The sequence below is a fragment of the Lates calcarifer genome, linkage group LG11 (assembly GCF_001640805.2).
Source record: "Lates calcarifer isolate ASB-BC8 linkage group LG11, TLL_Latcal_v3, whole genome shotgun sequence".
NCBI lineage: Eukaryota > Metazoa > Chordata > Actinopteri > Centropomidae > Lates > Lates calcarifer.
The window spans coordinates 2593519-2618986 of record NC_066843.1 but is presented as its reverse complement, the minus strand read 5'-3'; the positions used below and the strand labels follow the sequence as shown (position 1 = coordinate 2618986).

General features: G+C 37.3%; 2 protein-coding genes across 3 annotated transcripts in view; one reads left to right on the top strand and one right to left on the bottom strand.

The window, feature by feature from the left end:
- Positions 1-282: 282 nt before the first annotated feature.
- On the bottom strand, positions 283-16459 carry grap2a (GRB2 related adaptor protein 2a). 2 transcript variants are annotated; one of them, XM_051073722.1, is made up of 9 exons: positions 16185-16459; positions 11363-11408; positions 9153-9301; positions 8979-9070; positions 8493-8612; positions 5141-5330; positions 2131-2223; positions 1809-1925; positions 283-1000 (listed from the first exon to the last, which is right to left on the bottom strand). In XM_051073722.1, exons 3-9 carry the CDS (start codon positions 9228-9230, stop codon positions 821-823), a joined length of 870 nt encoding a protein of 289 aa, XP_050929679.1. In that variant the 5' UTR covers positions 9231-9301; positions 11363-11408; positions 16185-16459; the 3' UTR covers positions 283-820. The 2 variants fall into 2 exon arrangements, with proteins under 2 accessions (XP_050929679.1, XP_018540198.1); XM_018684682.2 differs by lacking the exon at positions 11363-11408 and having other exon boundaries at positions 16185-16458.
- Positions 16460-21714: 5255 nt separating this feature from the next.
- Positions 21715-25468, top strand: part of radil2a (Ras association and DIL domains 2a) — a 31731-nt gene continuing 27977 nt past the window's right edge. The window contains exons 1-3 of the mRNA XM_018684681.2: positions 21715-22397; positions 23676-24014; positions 24256-24491. Of these exons, the coding sequence (XP_018540197.2) occupies positions 22270-22397; positions 23676-24014; positions 24256-24491 (703 nt within the window). The 5' untranslated portion in view covers positions 21715-22269. The remainder of the gene's footprint in view (positions 22398-23675; positions 24015-24255; positions 24492-25468) is intronic.

The window sequence follows — 25468 nt, the reverse complement described above, 5'->3', positions numbered from 1 at the left end:
AATCGTTATGTCTGTTTTCTGTGAAGCTACAACTGATCTACAACAGCATTTAGCAGACACTAGTGCAGCTTTTATTTTCAAGGCCACCTTTCCTTACTTCTGCTTTGATTTCAGCTGCCATCAAGCAACTGGACAAACTTTAAGTTGTTGTGCCCGCCCTGCAGAAACCCCTTCAGGCTTCCATAGAAATAACAGAATAAAAGAATCTACTGCAGCTTTATAGGAAACGAAAAGGAGGATAAACTCAGCTCGTCCCATTCAGAGTTAGATTTAAACACCAAATCAGTGACAAAAATCATTTTATTTCCAAGTCAGTGAGCGCTGAGGAAATTACATGCCTGTGTGAAGCAGTTAGACTTCTGTTTTTTTTTAAAATACAAAACTTTCTCTTGTGGTATAAAATGTGACTACACTTACAGCATGAGCAGAAACAGAGTGGCCAGCGAGTATTTTGCAAATAAATACCTGCACGTCACAATACAGATGATTAAAAACATTCCTCAGTGCCATCTGCAGCAGTTCCTGTGCGCCAGTTTAACATGTGCAAGGTTTTAGGATGAAAACGAGTCCGATAAAACCTGAAAAAGCACCGCACGGAGTGGCAGTATATGTATGAATATAATCTGAAAACACTAACTGACTCACAGTCCTCTGGTGCCCCGGCAGTGCTGATGAAGTGCCGACATGTGGTTCAGAGGGGGAAAGGGGGGAGTCAGATGAGTCACGGGCTGCTCAATGTTTATGTTCAAAAACAACATATTCAGGAGCTGCTGCAACCTGCAGAGCGAGTCTGTGAATGTGCGTCGCCCGGGGTGTGTTCTCACAGCTGTATTGTGTAGTTGGCAGGAAACAGCCCGCTTCTCCCCCGCAGCCTCCCTCTCCACCACGAGGCGTCTGAGCGATCCAGCACCTCGATGATGTCTCCGACACAGAAGCCGAGCTCGTCGTCCTCCTCGGCGGTGAAGTCGTACAGGGCCTTCACCTGCACCGTGGACGACCTCTGTGGAACACATCAAACACCGATCAACACCTGAACCCAACATTTAAAAAAGACGATTAAAAAACATTTTAGTGGATGAAAAAAGTCTTAATTAACTTCATTTGTTCCCTCTAATTGTTAAATTGTCCCGTTTAAATACTTGATTCATGTTTTTTTCAAGTGTATACAGTGTATATTACCACACTGTATAGTCTAGTTTCTATCTTTAGTCTCGACCCTATTTTTATGTTATTCCATTTAGGTTTAAGTGTTATTTGTCTGTTTAGTTATTGTATATAATTCATCCTTTAATTGTTATATTATGTCCTAGGGACAGAAATGGCACCAATTTGGCTGGATGGCCCTTAAGATTGACTAAAAAGTACAAGTCAAATAAGCGAGGTAATGCAGAATGGGTATATTGAGAGAAAACAGCTCATTCGAGAGGATAACTTGTTAATTAGATACAAAACAAGGAAGAGGAATGAATTTTAGGACCTCAACTGCCCCACGTGATCCAAAAATCTGGAGGACTGCTTCAATGATGAAACGAGTCAAAAGACAGAGAAGTCCAGTTTAAAATGAGAGGATTTGGGGTTTATCTCCGTTTTATATCATTTATATCATTATACACTGATTACCAAAACTCAAAGTGAGAAATCTGGGAGGTTCTGGGAACTTATTCGCAGGAATTTTCACATTTCTTTTTACATTTTATGGATTGAAATTGAGATTTGTGCAGCCCTGTGCTTTGACTGTTTCAACCAAAATCTGAGAACAAACTTTGTTTGTTTTGTTCTCAGCAGATGAAATTGGACAGTCGGCTGACCTGAGGCAAAGGCATGGTTTCCGAAGTGCGACGGGAAGGATAAGCAGAGCTGATGGGGCTGTTCCTTCCTGTGTGACCGATGGTGTGGGCTCGCTCCTCCAGACCCGATCTCTTAGCCTGGAAAAGAAGGTACAACACACCACTTTATGTCTTTTTTCCAAAGTGAAACTGATGCCAGATATTATATTACAAATATGATGGTGTACGACCCCTGGGGTTACTTCTGCAGTTTCAAAGGGTTATATGGTAGCTCAACAAAATCCACTTATTGAGTCAGTTGTAACAGGCAGCATTATATATACGTTATATAAAGACAGTTTACCAGCTGGTTGTGAGGCTGGTCTGAAGCTCTGCGTGGTGTAGCAGCGATTGCTGCAGACGATTGATGATGTTCAGGCAAACTTCCCCTCTTTACCTGTAGGACGGAAACATATGAGAAGTAGATAACATCACCCTGTGACATCAAAATAGGTGCATCAGGAACTACAGTAGAGCAATAAACAAGGCAGCTGTCATTTCTATTTATATACTCTCAAATCAAATGTTCTTCATGTCTATAAACCGCTGCAGTGAAGTAACTGAAAACGGCGATAGGTGATAATTTTTGAATTTAATGCCCATATTGCAGTAAACAACAGCATATTTATAAGCATGACTTATTCCTGTAAAAACTACATAAAAATGGAATGTAACTAGATAGAGATTTGCTGTCATGTAACATTGACACCCACTGTTACATAGCTAGCCGAAGTGACTGACAAAGCTAACATTAGCTTGCTAATATATAAACCACATTTAGCCTGAGGACTATATAAGGTAATATGGAATATGGTTCCTGATCAAAAAGTTGTTTAATAACAATGTAAAATGAGAAAATTTAAATACACTTAACAAAAACAACAAACCTAATATAGTAAAGTGTGCTAATACCGTTAGCTTAGTTCTTAGTTCTAACTGTACCTACTTTAACTCTACCTTAACTGTATTAACAATGCTTATTCTGAAACACATATTTCTCCATGTGAAAATATGAATAAACCATACATTTGCATATGATTTATAGCTAAAGTTAACCTTCTGAAACATACAGCGTATCCTCTCCTACATCCTCCTCCTCAACTCAATTTGATATGCTTTCATTAATACATGTCCTCTGTCTGTCCTCCTCTGCCTTCTTGGTTTCATTTCCTTTTCTACTACTTCTCTTTTATGCGATCACTTGGGGGCATCTATATCTATGTATATATCTATGATTTCTATCTATGATTTTTACTTTACTGTTTGTTTCTTGTGGTTACTGAAGCTGTGAAAATGTGTAAAATTGTGAAAAATGGCCACTGCAACTTATTAAATACAGAGGATATGTGTTTGAATACCACGTTTTACAAAGTGGTTTACAAAAGTAGGGCTGCAACTTCAAATATTTTCATTATTAGTTAAGTCTGTTTGATTATGTTCTCAACTGTTTTGTCCATAAAATGCCAGAAAACTGTCAAAATATCTGTTATGATTTCACACAGCTTTTACTTTGTCCAAAACTACAAAATATTCAGTTTGCTGTCACGTAAGTCAAAGGAAAACAAGAAAATATTCACAATAAAGAAGCTGTAACCATTGAATATTTGGCATTTTTGCTTTTAAAAAAAGGCAGAAATCAGTTATCAAAATAACTGCCAATTACTTTTCTGTCAATCAACCAATTGACTGACTGACTCTACACAAAGGACAAAGAACGGCAGCAAGTCATCACATCAAAGAGGCTGGAACTACAGGCCTTAACAGTTAAGTAATTATCAACGTAGTTGTGTTTGATGGATTGATTAATGAAACTAATCGTTTCAGCCTTATAAAACAATTTGATTTGTTCAGATTTAACAGGCATGGCTTTAAACTGTTGCTGAATTTAACAAATCTGAATTCAGAAATAATGAACAAACCACACATGAAAGAAATAAAAAATAAAAGAACTTTAAATTCTCTCAATATGAGCTCAGAAAAGCCATTTTCTCATTTAAATGAAGAATACTGAGGGCCAACAGGGAACCTGGAGGCATGTGTTTTGTTTTATATCCAACAGCACAGGAACTATCGTGTATGACTTTATTCATGTACATATAAACTAACCTCAGCTCTATATATATATGCAACATATTGTCACCACATGAATTCCACTTCTCCTTCTACATTTTCACTCTTAAAAAGCTGGCTTAACTTCCCCAGTGTAAAATATTATGATTTCCTTCTTGTTTTAGTCTCATAAATATTATGATTTACTCAAATTTATCAGGCATGGCTTCAGACTGTTGCTGAATTCTGAATTCTGAATCAAACTATGCATGGAGGAGATACACGATTTTAAACTTAAATTTAAATTAATCGAAGTGTGAGCAGAAAATAATGTTTATAACTTTTACTGTAGTTAGTTTTAGAGCTCAAATAATAGCTAATGACAGGAACTGGTTTGACTCCTGACTCATTAGAGACAGTTTTAGAGGAAAGAACCAGACCTCAGTTTGAAGGTCATCCCCTATTTGGTGTTTTGTCTAAAGTGTTAATGACGTTAAGATGTTTCACAGAATGGTTCAGAAAGTATTTTGTGCCGACAGCTCTGAAACCTCTGACTGACATTTAACTTGTAAAGTCTAGTTTTAGGTGTTTTCTATTTGTCTTTTGTCACGTTTTGAGGTTTTATTTCATATTTATTGCCTGTATTATTGGTCATGTTTTTAGGTGCATCAGTTATGTTTTTAGTTAGTAATTGATTTTATTAATATATTGGAGGGTTTTTTGTGGCCAAGTGGGCTCCATATGTTGTCTTCTGTGAGCTGTGTATCTTTTGTAATTTCTCTGGATGCATATTAACTCCAGTAAACTCAAAACAAGATATTTGGAGAACTCACTCTGTGTTTTCGGAATTGTGATTAGACACATTTTAAAGACCAGATGAAATGCTGGAAAAAAATCTTAAATATCTGTACCATAATTATAAATACCAAATATACCAAAAATAAAAGGTTCAGATTCACTATTTTCTAACACTTGATCTAGATCTTTATCTGGGTCTGCACAAAACTGGAAAACTCATTGATCTCAACACCATAAATACATCAGATTTTTTCCATCAAACTGTCAAAAAAAGCTCTATCTTCTACTTCTGAACAATTGCTGAACCACAGAATAAACACATATATTAATGGTATATTTAAAAAATAACCCACCTCAAAGGTTACTGTGGTGTGGCCTTTTGGTGACATTAAGAAATCTAGTCTAAGCAGGTTTACTGCGCTGTTTTATACCAAACCAAAGCTACAGATGGCAGGAAAATCTCGTACCGACTGGGGCATGGCAGGACTTCGACTGGCCGAGCTGCCATCGTTGAGGTAGATCTCCCTGGTCTTGGAGATGGAGGCACTCTTGTAGAACTCCACCAGCTTGTTTAGGGAGGTGAACTTCTCTTGCCACAGGAAGTACTGACCTTTGTTGTCCCTCAACACTTTGAAGTGCTGGACATCACTCTCATGTCTGAAGGGAAAAGATGAAGAATCAGAGTTGAGGAAACTTTATTAGACAGGTTCATACCACCTGTTTTTATGGACATTTTCAAGCAAAAATATGTCCCAGTGTTAGAATACTAGCTCTTTCATAGCTTATCATGATTTTTCAAATATATTTGTCATGGCCTGATGGGGGGGTGGGGGGTGGGTATGGAGGGTCGGAACTGCTTGGGTGTAGAGATCTGATAGCAATGCCTGGGTGGTGCCTGTCATTTTACTTGCATGGCTGATGATCTGAAAAAGTTTTAATTTGATTTTTAACGATGAGAAAGTTGACGACTGACTCACTGAGTGACTCATCGCCAGGTGTTAAAATCGTCCTCCTCAAATTCAAACTCTTGAGTTTCCTCAACCTTCTTGTGCACAGAGTCGCTAAAGGATGGAGTTTTGCCTACTTTAATACCTGAACCTGCCCCACCACCTATTATTAATTGCACAGGTTCAAAGCCAACAAGTACTGACTCCCTGTTCCCTTCATTCCTGGATTCCTGGTTTCTTCAGCTGGATTGTCCTCTACTGGTCAATGTAGAAAACTACAACATCATTTCAGTAGAAAGCAATAATTCAAATCCTTAATGGACACAGATTCACTCTGATGTCTGGATATAATACAAACTGTGCAAAATTATGTTCCTATGCTCTGCAATAACCTATAAAAACACCAACAGTGATGCACTAATATGTGAGCAGCATTGTAATGTAGCTGGTCATTAATTTGAATGATTTTATAAACTGATGGTTGTTTTCAAGAGCATAGCACCGTGTTTTATTTAACTTAGAATGTGTTGTGTATGTAATGTGCATTGTAAGTAGTAAATATAGCTGCCAGATACATGTAGAGTAAGAAAGTACAAATGTGTAAATGTAGCATATAGGATTTAAGAAGTGGAAGTAAATGGAAATACCAGAAAAAAATCTTTTTTGAGCAAAAATGACATATATTTCTCAACAACTTCTCAAATAGGAGGACTTGATGCTTTTTCTTTGTCACACATGCTACTGAAATGATTATCTTTAGATTTTGGATGCTTGGTTAGACGTCACCCTCAGTCTGTGAGATATTATAACAGTCGTCTTTTTGGTACATTGCAGACGAAACAATTCACTGATTAATCAAAGACATATTCAGCAGGTTAATCAATCATGAAAATAGTTGCAACCCTGTATTCTGCTCTTGCTAGTGTTGGCGGAAGAAGGTCTTGACATTTCAAATGTTTGCAAAAAAAAAAAAAAAACTGTAAAAATGCGACATTAAAAAACAGATATTTGTTAAATGTCAGCTTGCAAACGGCTGTTGTAGCCAGATAAGAGACTTTCTATCACCAAGTCTTTGTGCAGATCATGTTATTGGATATTTTTAGCATGTTTAAGATCTACCCACAGGTTTTCAGTGATGTTCAGATCTGGGAGGGTTGGTGGAGTCTAGAGGCTTCAGTTTGTGTTTCTTCAAGTGGTTCATGGTGTCTGCTTCAGATCACTGTCCTGTTGTAGAACCCAGCCTCTTCTCAGTTTCCGTTCCTTGACTGACTGCAGGACATTTGCATCTAGAGTTTGCTGATATTTATAGTGTATTTACATGTGTGCAGTGTTTCCTGTGCCACACAACCACCGTTGCGCCTAAACATTTGGCAATGAGAGGTGTTTACGCCTTTGATTTTCCTTCTGTGACACATCTAAATGTCAGTAAATCAGCCTCTTCTTGACCCACAACAACTGAGAGCAAAGAGTTAAAATAAACTGCACAGTATGAGCTTTTTCCCTGGTGGTCTGAACAACTGCAGACACTTAAAGATAAACTTCACCTCATGTTGGAAACCTGCCACAACCTCTAAAATTCTGCTACCCTCTTCCTCTGCCCTGTTTACTCTACCGCTGCTTCTGCAGCTGTCTCCTGGTTGTAAATATGCGAAGTCTTGCAGAGTTTGCAGCACGTAAGGGAAGATAAAACACGACGAGACGATGAGTCAGAGTTCACTTATATGTATTGATGTGAGAAGAGGGGAAATATGGGTTTGCTCCTTCTGGTTAAACAAGGGCTCTTAAGGTAACGGATCTTTCTACAAATTTCAGTCACACTTAAACCACTAAATCTACATCTAGATTAGTAGTATTCTAAATCAGATATAATTGAAAATATTAAATTCATTGAATTCAGTGACAAAGACTTCCTTGAAACCACCACAAGTCTCTCTTAAATCAGAACTAGTCAAAGACATCAATGTCTTGTTTGTTTGCTTGTTACACAAACCAAATTTGAGGGAATTTTGAATGGATTTCAACATAATGTTCAATGAGTTTCAAGGAAAATCAGCCTGTATTAGAGTTTAATATGATGTGATCTCCAAATTGTAAGTTGAACTGTCCTTATAGATCAATATGTAGCATAAATAAAACCTGGTCAACATCGTACACCAGAAAGGTCTTGTCATCCCCTTTCAAACATTAAAAGTTGCGACTTGAGTTTCTTTAGCCTATATTGTTTACATTTTTAAAAATCAAATATGCTGAATTAACTGTCAGCAGTTTTTATTTGTTATATGCCAGTGGATGTTTTGACAACTATCACTAAAGTACTTTGACACTTAAGAAATCTTCTAGTCTAAAAATATCTCTATCATGTCTGTGTGTTCAGATTTGACTGAGTTATGACACAACACAAATTAACGGGAATCAGGCATTTTGGGTTTTCCAGTATCTTAACTGCCTCCATGAGTGCATCGCTGCTGCTGCTGCAACTGATGATCGTGCTGATAAGCATCCAATCTGCAATAACTTCCTGTTGCAATAACACCTGCATGCACCTGCCCCTTTCATAGTAGTCTATTTGCCTCACCTCTGTCCCTTCACACTTCACTTATGGTTTGGAAACCTCTGGAATATAGCCACCCTTTCTGTAGGTGGTACAAAAAGTAAATCTTTTTAACATGAACGATTGCTGGCAGCCACACCACATTGAACGTCAGAATGGCGGGCAAGTGGGTTTCCAAAGCTTGATGTGTTAACAAGCTAAACTAAGATGGTGGACATGGTATCAAGGGTATGCCTGCTGAATGTTAGCGTGGTAAAGTTAGTTTTTAAATTCTACCTCTTGTGTTTTCCCCCCAACAATCAATATGACTTTTTCACTCACTTGACAGAGATGGAGAAGTCTCCTGGGGAGCTCTGGGACCCTCGGATCACAAAGGCTCCGACATCTTTGTGCCGCAGAAACTCCTCTGCGGAGCTACGACTGGCATTCTCCTGAAACCATCTGTAGGTACAAAGAGAGAGGCTTTGACGCTCCTGCTTATCTGATGTAAACCTCACGCACACCTACAGAATCACATAGTTAAAGAAAATCTTTTTTTTAGCTTGTTAATCTTCTTGTTCTGGATCTCAGTCCTGAGACTGAACCAAATTGACAAATGGACAAAACATGAGTTTTCTCACCTTTTTAAAGTAATTTTATTGAAAAATCTCAGCTGTTGTCATTGATATAAGGATCTTAAAACGCTTTCAGTGATGAATATTTTCTCACAGTTGAAGAGTATTCAACCACATTCAACAATAATCCCAAATAAGGTGACAAACACATGTCCAGATCCTCTGTTTCTTAGTTAGAACGACAGTCTCTTACCTCGGAGTGTGCAATTCAAGGTAGTTTTGTGGTACGAATCCCTCTTGTCCGTTCATCTCAGCCTTATACCAGTCATCTTGTGGGCTTAAAATCTGATCAGGGATAGAAAACAACAAGACGTTGCACCACAGCAATTAAATATTTTGAAGCTGCAGTGAGCAAATCGTCATTTACCTTAAGTATATCGCCCTTTCTGAAGCTGAGCTCGTCGTCTGCTGTTGCAGAGAAATCATATGTTCCTCTTGCTTCCATCAGGACCGACCAAAGTGTCAGAAAAGTTTAGGAAAGGAGTGCAGCGATCGTACCGTCCACAGCAAGTGTTTCTACGCAAGGAGAAAGAAACACGAGGTTAGATTCAGCACTTTGTCCAGGCAAAAAAAATGCTACAATTTCCGTTCAAGCAGCACAGTGGTATAACGTGCATGTTAGACAAAATCTGATCTATGAGAGCAGAGATACTTCTCTCTCTCTCTCTCTCTCTCTCTCTCTCTCTCTCTCTGAGATGCTAAGGCGCTGATGAGATAGCAGCACTGTTTTTAGACTGATATTTGGCAGCAGTGGTTTGGGGTGGATCATAAATTCATCTTTAGGAAGTCACAACATAATCTCAAAATATACTTTTAAGACTGACGCGTTTACACAGTAGCCCTCTGATGTATGAACAGTGCATTGTGCAGCTTTTTTACTCATAAAATCAGTGAAACGGCCTCTTTAAAGAATGTTAACAGGATAATTTTGACTTCAAAGTGAACATTAGAAGCACTGCACTCTTAACTAAATTTTATTTGTAGAATTTAGAATCCTTAATGTAGATTAATGCAGTTCAAAGTATATTAAATGCAACTGACAAACAAAGACGATTAGAGCTGATGATTGTTGATTAACTGATTCATCAGCTATTTTGATAGTCAATTAAGTCAAAAATGGAAAAAACTGTTTTTTCAAATGTGAATATTTTCTGGTTTTCCCAGTCATCTGTTGTAGTAAATTGAGCACCTCTGGATCTGACAATTATTTTTTCAATTAACAGATTAATCACTCGCATGACATGTAAAATAAATAAATAGATAAATAAAAAGTGTGAAAAACGCTCATTACAACTTCCCTTAACTGCTTGGGTTGTCGACCAACTCCAAACCCAAAACATATTTCATTCACTTTCATATATGATGAAGACAAACAGCAAATTCTCATTAGTGAGCAGCAAATGTTTTGCATTTTTTCATTAAGAAAAAAAAATAGCTTGGTTAATTGACTAATCGTTGCAGCTCTAAGCAAAGTAAGACATTCAAATTAGCATTTGCCACTATTTTCAGATGTTCAGACCAAGCAATGAACTGAATAATCAACAAAACATTCAGCAGATTAATTAATAACAAACATAATCATTAGTTGCAGCCCTAAAGAGTAAAGACACAGAAACAGTGGTATATCAAAAACACAAATATAGAAGATTAAAGGATGAATAAGAATGGTAAAAGTGAGATAAAGTACATTAAAACGACACAATAAACACCAAGGTGCCCATTTAAATACATATAATGAAACATTTTCAGACTTCTGTTTGAAAGGGAACAAAATATAACTTCATATAAACATGAGACACAAACACCCACAATGTATGTTATCCATTCAACCACTAATACTTCAGTTCCTGGTAATTATACAGCATTTGATGCAACTGTCATATTGTAATCTTTTCATGTGAATGAAGGACATGATAGATGGGGAAAAAAGGAACTGGAAGAAACCATTTGTTGTCTATTTTTAAATTAGGAAGAGACCCACCACACACTTCCCTGTTTCCTACTGTTTACCTACAGAGACATGAACAGGACAGGAACACAGAGGTCAACATGTCATTAGTGAAAATCTAATTCTTCAATTAAAAGAATTAAACTCCTGAAACAGGGATCAAATGTCAAATTAAAGGTATAGTCAGGATTCAAATCCCATGATAACAGTTACTGAATATTGGGTGTTACTTTTGGTTACTTTCCCACAGACGTGAAATATACCTTCACTCTGTTTGTGGTTACAGAGTGACGGATGTGGTGAGTAAATCTTGAAAAAAAACCGACTCTACCTTCGCTTCGCTAATGCAGCTGTAGAGCGCTTTGCAAGATCACAACTTTTATCTTTGAACTCAAGAACTCAAGAGGAGATAGTGCTGTAAAATACACACTAGAATCCCTTTACCCCATGGGGCAAACACATATCCCTAAATAAACATAAAACACATCCTATATGCACACTTCTTAAAATAAACCTCCTGTAATTCCTGTTATGCCTTGATTTTATCTTTTTGAGGGTAGACGGCAGCCCTCTTCAACATACATCAAAATTCACTGAGGCATTAAAACCTTGAATCCCTTTAAACTAACCACATGATTTCCAACCAGGGGTGTTTAGTAGCTTCCTCTGCAGTTTCTAGTGGAGAGAGAAATAGTTTGTTAAAAGAAATGAGTTAGCTGAAGCCACTGGTAAACAGTCAAAAGCTAAACAGCTGAGAGTATGGATAAACAGCTAAGTTTAATGGTTACAGATAAACAATTGAAATAGCTAAAAGTTATGGATAAACACTTGAAGCAGTTTGTAATGGATAAAGGTTGAACTAGCTGGTTGAACGGTTAGAGGTAAAGGCTTGACAGTTAAAGTATTTAGTTAAAAGTAACGGATAAACAGCTGACATGTGAAAGTAATGGATAAATGGGTGAAATAGTTAGCTAAAAGTAATGGATAAACAGTTTAAATAGATAAAAGTATAAGTAAAGAATAGTTTAAACAGTTAGCTAAATGTACTGGAGAAACAGCTGAAAAAGTTAACTAAAAGATCCAAATAAAAGCTTGAGATAGCCAGTAGTAATGGATAATCGCATGAAACAGTTAGTAATGGATAAAAGGTTGAAATAATTAGTTGAAAGTTACAGATAAAGGCTTTAATTTAGTTAGCTAAAAGCAATAGATAAACTGAAAAAGCTAAAAGTAGTGGATAAATGGTTGATCCAGCTTCTGCCACTCCAGTGTTAGTATTTACTATGAATGCAAGTTTGATCAAACCGACCTTAACTCTGACATTTCAGTTGTGTAAAAATAACTGATCCGATAGTGTTAGATCTCATCCGGTTTAAAATCAATTAAGTGAACAAATTCGAATGAAGAGTAAGGCCGAGTGAGCTGAATTCTGATTCAGTTGTCTTTGTCCCTTATTGTCATTCAAGACACATTTCACCTTAATCTAGATATGAAAAGTTTAAAGGGATTTTAAGGTTTAAAAACTAAGAGACTCCATTTGTCTGCACTTTCAGAGCTGTAACCTCCCTCCTCCTCATTCCAGTCTCAACTGCTGACTGTGTGTTTGAATGAGGAAATAAATAAAGGGGAAATCAAGGATAATTTTAGTACACCAAGCTGTTCTTGCATGACTGAAGGGATTTTTTTGTTATCTGATCTTTAATATCTAACTCACACCTCCTCTGCTTAAGTCAACACTTAATTATTGATGTTACGTCAGTCCTTTGCCAGTTTCAACAACAAGAGGAATGTTTGAGAGGTGGGAAAGCAGGACGGGATGGTATTGTGCATTCATGGGCAGTAATTAGCCAAACTGTTTCATAATGAGTCCACCACATTAATGAAACCACTCTCAGTCAAAGTAATGGAAGTCGTGGGTGGTTTGGCTTGGCTCAGCAATCTCTTTGACTCCTGTTTAATGTTTAAAAATTTGCTAAAACTCCAGATTTAAAAGACAGGAAAATGCAGGTACAGATAGTATCCTATGAGCCTGTCCTCATTGAAATGATATGGAGGTTTTCTTGGTGCCATGTATTAACCTTTTCTTTAAAAAAATCAACAAAAACCTACATGTCAGATGGTGGAAGTGGCTTAGCTTAAGGTGGCATATTTGCATTTGAAGTAGCACTTATTGGCTTCTGTTACAGTGCAGGACAAAACCACAAAACTGCTGACAGCAAGCTGGTCAGCATTTCAGCAGTACGACAGAGGAGTGGTTTTCCTGAGCTTGTAGCCTACTTTGAAAGCCTCAGCCTCACTGTGCTTGCTTCATACGTGAAATATTATGTTTTTACTTTGCAGAGAATTAGGACACTGCATACTGTCTATATACTCTAGGAAAGGACTACAGCCAAACACTTTTTGTGTTTTTGCTTTAAATGACAATTTAATCATTGAAACAGCAACAGACGGCGAAGAAAATCACCTAATATTCACATTTAATGAGCTGAAATTTTTGCATTTTTTAGCTTAAAAATAACAATTCCACCCATTAACTGATTACCAGATTGAGGCTGATTAATGTGATTGAGGATGTAAGAAAGGTGGTAAGTGTATTTAGTAGAGTTTGAAGATATTCTTGGTTGACACAATCTGAGGAGATGTACAGGAAGTTCACACGAGCATGCAGTATTTTTTCAATGGTGATAGCAACCGACTGTAATTAATAGTTTCAGTTGTAAGAAGTGTTGCTTGCACTGTTGCATCTGTACTGTCTTAAACTGCCTGAACTATGAGAGGTTTCTCGTTTTGAACCTGTGTCATAAAATGACAGTGTGTGCATGACCATGCAGAAGCAGCTTAAACACTGTTTATTTGATTCATTTTTCTGGAACAATCACACAGTGAGAAGTCAAGGAAGTAGTTTGATCCTGTACTTGCTCAACAGAAGCAACACTATTTAACAACACGATTTAAAAATACTCCATTACAAGTGAAAGTCCTGCCTCCAAATACAGTAGTGTTATCAGTGAAATGTATGTACAGGATCACCGGTTAAAGTAAATCTGGGGGTCAGGCCCCTCCAAAGGGTCACAAGACAAATCTAAGGGGTCATGAGATGATTAATTGAGAAATGCAAAAAAACTAAGTTCTGATATAGAACTCTGTATTTATTCTTTGGAGCTTTACTCTAATTTCAGTATTTGACATTAAAATGTCTCTATTTTATGTGAAATATTGTTTAATTCATAATTAATAAGACGTCTGAAATGTGATAAGAGGCCACATTTATAGACATTTCTTTGTGTGTCTACAACTAATGATCACAATATTTTCATTACTGATTGATTTGCATATTATACTTTTGTAAAAGCACTGACGAAAATGCTGAGTTTCTCAGGGTCCAAAGTGACGTCCTCAAATCGCTTGTTGTGTCCGAATCATAAAGATATTTATTGGATACTGATGAACGACAAAGAAAAGCAAAATTCACACGTTTGAGAATCTGTTTGCTGATTATTTTTCATGCAGTATGTTTCTTTTTTAATGTAAAAACTAAATCAGATTAGTAACTACAACTGTCAGATAAATGTAGTGGAGAAAAAAGTACAGTATTTACTCCTGAAATGTAAAGAAGTACATGTGTAAAGCACAGTACTCTAGTAAATGTACTTAGTTACTTCACCACTGGGTCAGAATGAACTTGAGCTACTGTTGTTGTACTGTGGTTGTTGCTCTTATTCAGTTACGGTAAGTAACTAAGTATATTTACACAAGTACTGCACACTTTCATACATATCAGGAGTAAATACTGTACCTTTTACAGCAATAGTTACTATTTACTTATATTTTATATATAAAACATATGTATACTTATAAAATAAAATACATATCCACACAGGTGTCATGGCTGATTTGACCTGCTCATGTCAGACTTGTAGAAAGGCATGCTGGGATTTATTTGAGTGAAGAATGATAAATGCTAACAAGATATCCCTGAATTCCTCTAAAGATATACTGTTTTTTCTATTAATCATTAATTAGCGCAACGTAATCTTTCAGGAACTGACGGGCTCCAAAATTTATCACAGAATACTTTTCAGGTTTACACTTTGCTCTTAGTACTTACTTTTACTTAAATACAACTTAGAATGCAGGACGTTCACTTGTAACACTGTACTTTTACTCTGCAGGAGTGCTACTTTTACTTAAGTAAAATATCTCAGTACTTCTTCAGTCACTGCTTTCATTAACCAGCTGATACTAGATTACTTGTAATGCGTCACAAGCCACACAGTACATTGTTTAATATTTGTTTTAAAAGTATATTTTATGTTTTAAAAATAAACTTTGATACAAAAGTTTAATCTGAAAAGAATATTTCCCTCAGAATTGTAGTGGAGTAAAAGTAGAAAAGATTCAGTCTTAAACGCCACATAGAGCGACTACTGCTACCGTGTAGCGATTTGTCATTTAATCTATTAGTTCATTAACAGAAAATTAAATTCATTCATTTTAAGAGCAAAAACATAATGTTCTCTGTTTCAGTTCAAAAAGTCAGATTTTATGTTTTTATTCTGATTCATGACAGTAAATTGAGTTTCTTAAGTCAGTTTGGACAGATAAAGAAGTTAATTGAGAAAACAAATGTCACATTAATCAATAATTTAGCTGCAGAACTAACTGGGACCTTGTGGCTTGTGCAGGTCCACCCATCCCTCTCGTTAACCAGCTGACATTAGATGTTTTCTCCGACCACAGGGTGCAGAAGGGCGTCAAGCCTTGTCTGCAGAAGAGGCTGTCCTGACATGAGGTCCCTCAAAACAGGACATTGACCTCTAATCTCTAACACTGAGGTCTGAGCTCTCTAGTGACAGACATGCAGAGAGATCTCAACAGCCTCACACAAAAAATGAAATGTATTTATATCTATTCTGAAATAGTGAAACTGAAAAATTACCCCAGTCCCTCCCTCTCTCTCCCACCAACAACAGCCTTTAAAACCACTTCCCCAAAGTAAAGCGCGTTAAAACATGCAACTGAGGACAAACAGAGCAAAAAGATCTAGTAAATTAACACAGAAACAACAAATGAACTGCTCCAGAAATCAAGATTTTACCTGTCTTAACCTGTATTTGAGGATAACTACAGGACATAAATGCCCAGACTGAAGTGCAGCCTTAATTAACCAGTTATAGTTGATTCAAAAAGCTAAATTAACAGTTAGATGTGATGCTGGCTGTTGCAAAAGCAGCAGGTTTTTTTATAAGAATTCAATTTAATTAAAAAAAAATTACATGTTGTGGGAAATTACAGTAAATCTGTAACATGAGTATGGAGGGTAGAGAAGTGGGAATGGAAGGAAGGAGAAAGAGGAAGAGAGAAACGAGCCGTTGCTAAAATCATTCATTTTTTCAATGGAGTTTGGTGTGTGTGATTTCTATAAAGTCTCCACATATTAAAGCAGCTTACCTCTCCTCCTCTCCGGGAGCGGAGTTGAACTTGTTGGGTGAAGTTTATTCTAAGGCTGGCCTCTTCTCCCTCCGCAGCGTGAACACAGCAGCATATTTGTGAGTCCAGAAAATGTTCGCAAGAATAAAAAAAATAAAAGTCCTAGTTTTGGGGTTTGAATAAAGTTTTTCTTGCAGCTCTGTGAACTGGACAAAGTCGCGTGAAGACGGAAGATGTGCGAGCTCCGAGTCTCGGATCTGATGTTGATGCCTGAAGAGAAGAACCGCCTCTCTTCAAAGTATCAGCCGCACGAAGTAAGAAATGTCACTTCCGCCCGTGTTTTCAAAATAAAAGTGTTATAGTGTTTTATGGACAGTTTCCCAATCTGAATTTTAAAGGAATAGTTCCACATTTATTCTCTTTCTTATCGAGAGTTATGACAAGACTGATACCACTCTCACTCTAACAGGATGCAGAATAGTCTGAAAAATTAGTTTCTGACTCAGAAATTTGGCAAAAATGGCAGAGTTGTTAACGTCATAGTCGCAGAAACATTGTGGACCAAAGTACCTATTAACAAATAAGTATGCAGAAATCTGTTTCTATCATTTTAGACACTTTGATGGTTCGTTGGGAGGAGCAGTGGTCGTCCTGCAACACCAACAATGACAAAAGTTTCACCAGTGTAGGTAAGTGGATGTGTCTCCGCTCATTTGTCAGGTTTTTCCTTTGATTTGTCATCTGTCTATATGTTCAATCAGGAATGTTTAGCCTGGGGCATTCAAAATTAACAAAAACAGCTTTTGCACTTCCTTATTATTGTGTTGCAACGGCTCTAGGCCAATATCTGTCTGTTGAACTTTAACCTGAGCTGTATTGTGTCAGTGTTGACTATTGTCTTACTCGTGTTTCAGAATTTCCACAACTGTACATTAACAGTTTCTTATTGAAACCAGAGAAAAATACAGATTCTTTACAGATGCAGCAACTTTCTTTTTCATAATTATAGTTAAAAGTATAATGAAAGGACCAGTGTGTACCAGTGGTGAGAATGCAAATTGCAACCAATTGACTATCCGTCTGCCCACCCCTCTGTTTCCAAGCGTGTCTGAGAGTCCAAAATGGCGTCAACTGCCACATCTACGAGTCTGTGAAGAGCTTTGTTTTTACAGCTGTATTAAGATGTGATATTTAGTCAATCTGTAAAACTATAGGTAATAGCTGACATGTACTTTCTCCTTTCTTCCTCCTCGTCTTCTTCGTTTTCTGTCGATCAACATAAAAATGCCAGAGGTGCTCGGTTTCTCCATTCTGGGCTACCGTAGAAACATGGCGGTGCAACATGGCAGACCCATGTACGAGGACCACTCACTATATAGAAACAAGAAGGTCATTCTAAATGAACGAAAACACTATTATTAGTTTTAGGTGATTATATACTAATAAAAACATTCTTATGTATGATCTATTCAATTTCTGCCGATAGAACCATTAGTGTTTGTATGTTCTTCTCACCTTTCAGAATTAATTTTTTCACTTTCTTGATGGTTACGGTGGATTATTAAAGCATTAGTTTAAATACCTGTAAAACATCTTTTCTTAGCCTTCATCACTGCAGAGTTCAGCTCAGAGTCATTCTCTGCTTCATTTCCCAGTTTTTTCTTTTAGTTTGTAGAAATGTTTCATTCTGACTTTCTCTGGTTAACATGAGATAACTAACTAATAATAACTTTGTAGTTTTTATTAAACATCCTGAAGCACAAGTGTGCACAAATATGATAAGTTATAAGTCTTTTTTCATATATCAGATGTATTTCACCTCAGAGAATAAAATCCTGAGACTTTTTTTTTTTTTTAGACTTAAAGCCCCATATTACAGCCCTCCTCTTACTGTATGTCAGTGCTATGTGCATTTAAAACAAAAAACAACAAACTCATTAATAAGGTATTTTTATGAAAGAAACCTTGTGTTTCTCAAACATGCTTCAGTCTAACTTTGTAATTTCCTGCTGCGCCATCTGATACAAACAGCTCCTTTAACTTTTCAGATTTGGACTGTGATATAAATACGGTTGTAATACTTGTTACTTTTTTCTTCTTCTTTTTCTTTCATAATGGAAGCTACTTTTAAACAAGAGGAAACAGATGCTAAACTTACTTAAGCACAGTTAAAATGCCTTTAGAGTTGCAGACTTACTCACATAGTTATTTTGGTCTTTAGTGGACCATAAGAGTGATTTTTACACATTTTGCTGCAAAATATCAAAAGTCTAGTTTCTCTGTTAAAGCATTAAAATTGCCTCACAGAGATTTCAGTTAGTTTAATACTGAAGAGAACAAAAGGAGGTCTGGTCTTTTCATTTATCAGATTGTGGTGTAGGAGGTTTATTAACCTTTTAGAGCAGGAATGTGAACATCTGTGGTGATGCTCTAGAAAACAAAAACATGTTATCTATATATATTTATCTGTATTATCTAGCCAGATATTGACCATGTGATGTTCAACTTGGATGTTTATAGAAATCATGCTGCAAATAAATGTAGAACAGTTAAATGTTAAGGGTTTGTCTGAATGTGTATTTGTCTTGTAGTTGTAATTTATGTTGTTCATTTCTCATAGATTGCAGTGTGATCATAATACGTGTCAGTATTGACATTTAGTCACCAGTCAATGATGGATTATTTTTGTACATGACAGAAAATCTAATTACCTTGAGTGGCCTCATGGAATGTTGTTTAATGTCAATCAATATTGCTTTACTCAGTGATGATCAACCACTCTGAATGTTAATAAATGTCTGAATCGATGTCTTTTGATAGCAACAAACTCATGCAGGTTATGAATTATTAATAAAGCTGTTTATCTGTTTTTCTTATAAATACTCAAATAATGTTTTTTTGGTCTGATTGGGACCCAATTACTCAACTGTGTATATAAACTAATCAATGAACTTAAGGAAGAAGTATTTGGCCTTATGTTATTTTCATCCTGGTATGTTTTCTATATTTATTTTAATATTTTAAAGGTAGGCGTTCCATGTTCTGCTCCTTAACATCTATTTAATAGCTAGAAAATGGAATATTACAATGGGAAAACGACATTGCACATATATATATATATATATATATATATATATATATATATATATCCCCTCCACTGGAGCCGAACAATCTTACATGACTGTAGCATTTTCTTCTACCATTATTATCTGGTGGTTATTTTTAAGAGAAGATCCATTCCTTCCCGAAAGACATCTGTATCTGCGTTAGAGAAACTTCTCTTAGAGGGAAAACAGTCAGTTCAGTGTAAATAACCAAGTGGATACTGAGCTCCAGAGTCAAACAGCAGAAACAGGCTGTTTTGTAGAACAGTGTCAAGATGAGCGTCTGACCTGAATCTCGCTGTTTCCAAACCGCTCGCTCTGCACAGCAGCTGCAGGTGGAGCTCTCTCACATCCGCCTCTAACCCTGTTACTCAATACCACAAAAAACTCCACAACCTTGTGTGTGTGTGTAGCAGAGGGTTTGTAAATAAGTGCTGCAGGTGTTAATTGTGGCCAACAGTTAATGTATTAACTTACTTTTATTTTAATTATTTTAGTAATCTATTTACAGCACTTTAAGAGAGTTTAGCATGTGATTAATGGTGTGTAACACACTATAATGTGGTTATAAACATATATAAGTATTTATTCATAAGCATATATAAGTATTTATTGTGCTGTGAGTGTCCATACGTTGTGCAGGCTGGTGTATAAACAGATAATGAATGACAATTAAATACTGTGGAGCTGTTTTAGATGAATGACAGACCATAAAGATCTGTAACTGGGATAGAGTGCACTATTATTCTTGATCAGAGAGAGAGGGTGTTGTAGTATTTTCTTTGGCGCAATAAATATTTGATAATCTGTTAGTAAATTTTTGTATTCAACTAAATTATTAACTTTAGACGCATCAGTATATATCTGCTGCTACACACATGCTTATGCCCATCATAAATCCAAACATTGTACCTCTTAATGTGATCTGCCTGTTATTTAGTTGATGTAATTCAATATCTTTGCCACTAGATGGAGCTCTTGATGTACAGATGCACAAATTCACCTCAGTTAAGGGACTGGAGCTTCAAGGTGCATTATCTGTTACAGAATTGTACATAGTTTTCTAAGTGTGATTTTAAATGTTGACAGGCAGGACAATGTACACATCAATATGCAAACATTTACACTGTATATGGACCATATTTTTCTTGGTTTCTGCCAACTTATTTTAACAGAGGACATTTCAGAATTAATACTACAAGTAAAATTAAACATGAAAACACTCTGCCAGTATCTCCAATATGGATTTGTGGTTCTTTAGATTCATTAATTTAATAACAGAAAATATTAAACTATTTTAATGTGCATCTTGATCTGTTTCTGATTAGACAGTGTAGAACCTACCCTAACCCATATACATCCACTGGTCCATGAGAAAATGTTCCAAAATGGCTGTCTCATAATATTAGGAAATCCTTCAAAATACAACCTAAATAGAAACTTTCCTTGCCTAAGTCATGGCATAACTTTCCACCAAATTTCATTGAAACTTTTTACGATTTTGTGACATCTTGCCAACTGACCCTGGTCCCAAAGTTAAGGGGTTTTTTGTTAGATGTAAGCACAAGCTCAAGACATTTTCACGTTTATTCAACAACCTAAAATACAATAATAACTATCCTACTTGTGATTTTTCTTTTAAGCATTTACATTTCTTTAAAAAGGTGGTTGCTAATAAGTGGCTAAATGAGGCTGCAGAGGTTGTCAACGTCATGACGCAGCACACTTAAACCTAACTACTCTCCAGCCCACCTTTACAGCCTCATTGTGTTAATACTCACACTTTATCAAACTGTTACTAACTTTCTAAGAAGGCGGCTTCTGTAGAAGAGGTCAGCGCTAACTTAAATTACAAGTTGGAAGGTGATATTGACACTATGTGATTGTGGTGTAGTTCGTTCATGGCTTAACTTGCTATAGCTTTTTGATTGTGTTTAGGTTTCAAAAATAATAAAAGTGATGTTTAATTATGGAGATTATCTTGCTAAACAAAACCTTTATGTATCATACACTTTTGTGTGTCAATTTCTTTTTTATTTTATTTTTTTTGCAATAATCCTAAAGCCGACTTTTTCGGCTTTTTGTCGATGGAACCAGGGTGATGCTAACTTCGTAAGTCATCCCTGCAGTATTCCATCGCTGAAGGCAGCGAATGTATAGTTGTGACATCACAAAGTGGCGAAAGTCCTGACGGCTCGTGAAGAGGCACAGTTTCTGCCTTGTTTTACCAAAAACCGGGAACCTACAGTAACTGTGGGATCCGACAGCCTCGCGGGGACCAAAATGTTGGACGCCACGCGTGGTTAAGATTATGGTAAGAGGCTAAGGAATGACAGGACCCCACAAAGATAGATGCACAAGAATGTGTGTGTCAGAGAGCCAGGGTTGTCCCGCCTCTTCGCTGACCACGCGCGTGAAGCTGCAGTGACGTCAGCTGTAGTAGCTCGCGAGCAGAGCAGGTTCTCTTTCATTCAGTCCGCTCCCCGCTCCCTGACAGAGATAACGGACTTTACCGTTCTCTCCCCCCCCCCTTTTCTTTTTAAAACCATGGACCGGGAAGGTTTTTCCGCTTCTTCTCGGGTCAGGACCGGACTCACGGTGTGTGAACATGTCTCCTCTTCTTCCTTTTCCACGGAACAGTCACTTCAGTTTGGATTTTATCTCCGGGAAAACTGATTTTTGGAGTTTAAACCGAGCGACCGGCTTCTTCTTCTACTACTTGTTTGGGAATGTAACGTTAAATTAGCTCATCTCAAGCTCTAAAAACACTTTCAGTAACTTTCACACCCTTTGTTTAATGGATATAAAGACACAGTTGGAGTATTTACTTACCTTTTTGTGAGTTTTTAAAGGGTTTTTTCTCTGGAAGTGGAGGTTGGACTCTTCTCATCCCGACAAATTTCCATCACCTTTAAGCTAGCTAGCTGGCGGATAATGCTATTACCTGTTGCTCTCGGCTGTTTACATAGTTTTGTCGTGTTTATGTGAAGTTAAAAATAATAATGATTTCAGAGGAGAGAAGCAGCCACGTAAATAAACAAGCCCTGAACTTCCCTGTGGGTTTACTGATCCGCTCCCCGAAGAGGAGACTGGCCAAACTGGGGAGGAAACCCAGCAATGGATCTCTCCAGTAAGTCCTTATAATTATCTCTATTTTAACTTTTATATTTAATATTTATAAACACCATTTAATCACTGTGTTGTGGTTATAGCAGTGGTGAAATGTAACTAAAGTAGATTTACTCCACTTCTGTATTTAAGTGCAACTTTTACTCTCCAAAAGTAACTTTACATATTTAGATTTTACAAAAAAAATAAATAAATAAAATACGTGATTATGTTACAAAACATGATGCCCTGACTGTATATATAGTACAGCCACAATTAGAAGGCGTTAGTCAACTCAAGCCTCTCAAATGACAGGATTTAATGTTTTGTTGTTCAAATATGACAATAAACTTAGTATATTTGGGCTATAATAAGACTACAGATTTTAATACATTATCTTGAGCTGTGGTGAAACAATTGTTAAAAATTTTGTTGCAAACCTGGTTTATACACTCAAGGTTGACTTGAAATGAGGAGTTAAATTTGTTGATAAATGCTTAAATCTGCTTTAAACTGCATTACTGTCTGTTAAAATAAACATGTAGTAAATGCTAAATAGGGTAAGGTTGAAATAAAGTGTCACCAGCTTAGTTATGTAAATAACAATGATAATAATCGTTATTTGACCGCCTTTAATGTAAATTAGTAACTAAAAGTAGCTGCAATGATGTGCACCATAAATGCATGTATAGAAAAGTTAAGTTAAGTAAGTTTACATGGGTTTAGCCTCAGCTACGTTGTTTCTTAGGGTATTACCATGTTTTTCCTTGTCACAAATATTTTAGTGCAGAAAATACATATTTGAAGTTGAATAAAACACATGTGAGATGTATTATATATATTATAGAGAAGGATTATTACTTATAAACTATATAAACTATTATTTCTGTGGTTTAAGTTGACTGTGATGCTTTATAATAATCAGATTGATTTGTTGTTTTGATGGCTCCAGGTTCTCACATGGGAGACTTGGCTGCTTTTCCTTGTCTGACATTTTGATGAACTAACTACGTTTGGATTTGGGACTGTTGCTTGGGCAAAACAAGGCATTTGTTGGGTTTTGGAAGGTTTTTCACAGACATTTAGAGGCATTTTTCACTGTTTTCTGATGTCTTACTGACCAAACGATCAATTTCTTGATTGAACAATTGTGAGTTGCAGCTTTAAATAAGTGTTTACAGTCATATATTTGACTGTTTTTGAAAGACTGATCTGTTTGGATGTACAGAAATCACACAGAAGCAGGGTGGCTGATCATTTCATTGTACGGTACATTATCCTATCCTCTATTTCCTCTCAGGTCCAACACCTCGGACAGCACCGTCCGCTCCACAGAAAGCGTGGGTGTCCGGCAGCCAGCCAAGAGCAAAATCCGCCGCCACAACAACAGGCTCTCGACTGTTTTCAACCACAGCCCGAACCTGCGGGACAGTGGACGGCGGGGCCAGGCACAGGGCAGCGGGAGCCTGGCCGGAGACCTCCAGGCCACGGACGACCCGGCCGAGCTGTCCAGCCAGATGTCCATCCCCGGCATCCTGAAGATCTTTGGGAGCGACATCTGTCAGGGGACGAACTACAAGAGTGTGTTGGCCACCACTCAGTCCAACGCAAAGGAGCTGGTGAAGGAGGCACTGGACAGGTGAGCAATGAGATTTAAGTCTGGAAAAACTCTCAGATATGTCCTGGACCCAGGCATGGGACAATATGAAAATTTCATGTCACGATTATTCCGGCCAAAATAATTGCGATTAACAATATTACGATTATTACGATATGCTGAGATATATTAAACATATGATGACTTGGAGGTGAAGTATAAAAGTTATCCTAGTCTAAAACAGTGGGGTATCCTGACTGAATTTCTACCTTTCGTCATCCAGGTACTGTCTGGAAAAAGAGGATCCCAACGACTATGTCTTGTGCGACGTGATTGGCCAGACAGGCTCGGACAACCAGTGGAAGAGGGAGTGTTTTCGGGTGGTGGGTGACAGCGAGAAGCCCCTGATGCTGCAGTCGCTCTGGAAACCCAAGGAGGGCTTCTCCAGGCGTTTTGAAATCCAGCTGAGGTCAAGCGTTGAGGAGCAGAGTTTAAAGGACCGAGACACGGTCACGGCAGGTACGTGACTTCTAACAGCCCCGGGTTCCCTAGCATCCTTACGTCTGGGTAATCAATCACTCAGTCTCTGTTGTGGTGGCACAGGGAGCCTTTATCCTTGTTTCTTATTGCAGGCTATCAGCCCTCATTGTCCGGCTTATCACTGGCTAGAACAGGGGAGGGATGGCAGGCATGTGAGAGAGGTCAGGAGGAAACAAAAGCTGCACCGAGGGATAGAGGAGGTCAGCGTGGCCCCCCCCCAGTCTTATCTTTGTTTTATTGCGAGGGCCCAATCGTTCCTGTGAAGCACTGAGCCCAGAGCTGCCAGAAACTGGACGCTCGCAGTTGTGTTATTCTTTCTGTCAGAGCTCACTTCCTGCAGCCCTGTTGACTCTGGCACAAGTTTGTTGTGGTTCTCCGCTGCATTAGACCCAATTTACTGCTGCTGCACTGATACCGGCTTTTTAATAAATATTGTTCTTGGTACTGCTTATACGTCGCAGCTTCCTCCTGATCGCAGCTGCATGAAAACAATGGGATAAGAATTTGATGAGTTAATTCTACATTTAAACTGAGTATAGTGATTATTGGTTTACCTAAATGTTTAAACAGCTATTTGACTTATCTGCCGATAAACCCCACTATGGACACATTAGTGACAGTCATCTTCTCAAAACTCATGATTTATAGAAGGATTGCGTCTTTTTCTTGTAGCAAATTTTCTTTTTTAAATACATTTTTAAGAAAAGACAAAAAGCAGACATGACAGTATAGTTTTGACAGATACAGTCTGATTATTTCCATTGATAATAGAAATACTATATTCCAAGTTTTTAGAACCTCATGAATACCAATCAATTTTTAAATCGGTTCTGTACCACTTAAAGGTGCTATATTTAAGTTTTCGCTATTGCTACATAGCTAACATTAGCATTAGCAGCTGTTTGCTCACCAGTGTAGAAGAAATGTTGCAATTTCAGCATCAAACTTCATTCGTT

Excerpts from the sequence above, each read along its gene's own strand:
- grap2a (XM_051073722.1), bottom strand. The coding sequence starts at position 9,230 with ATGGAAGCAAGAGGAACATATGATTTCTCTGCAACAGCAGACGACGAG. Across the intron at positions 5,331-8,492 it reads GACTTCTCCATCTCTGTCAA|ACATGAGAGTGATGTCCAGC; the intron begins GTGAGTGAAAAA and ends TTTTCCCTTCAG. Across the intron at positions 1,001-1,808 it reads AAACCATGCCTTTGCCTCAG|AGGTCGTCCACGGTGCAGGT; the intron begins GTCAGCCGACTG and ends TGTGTTCCACAG.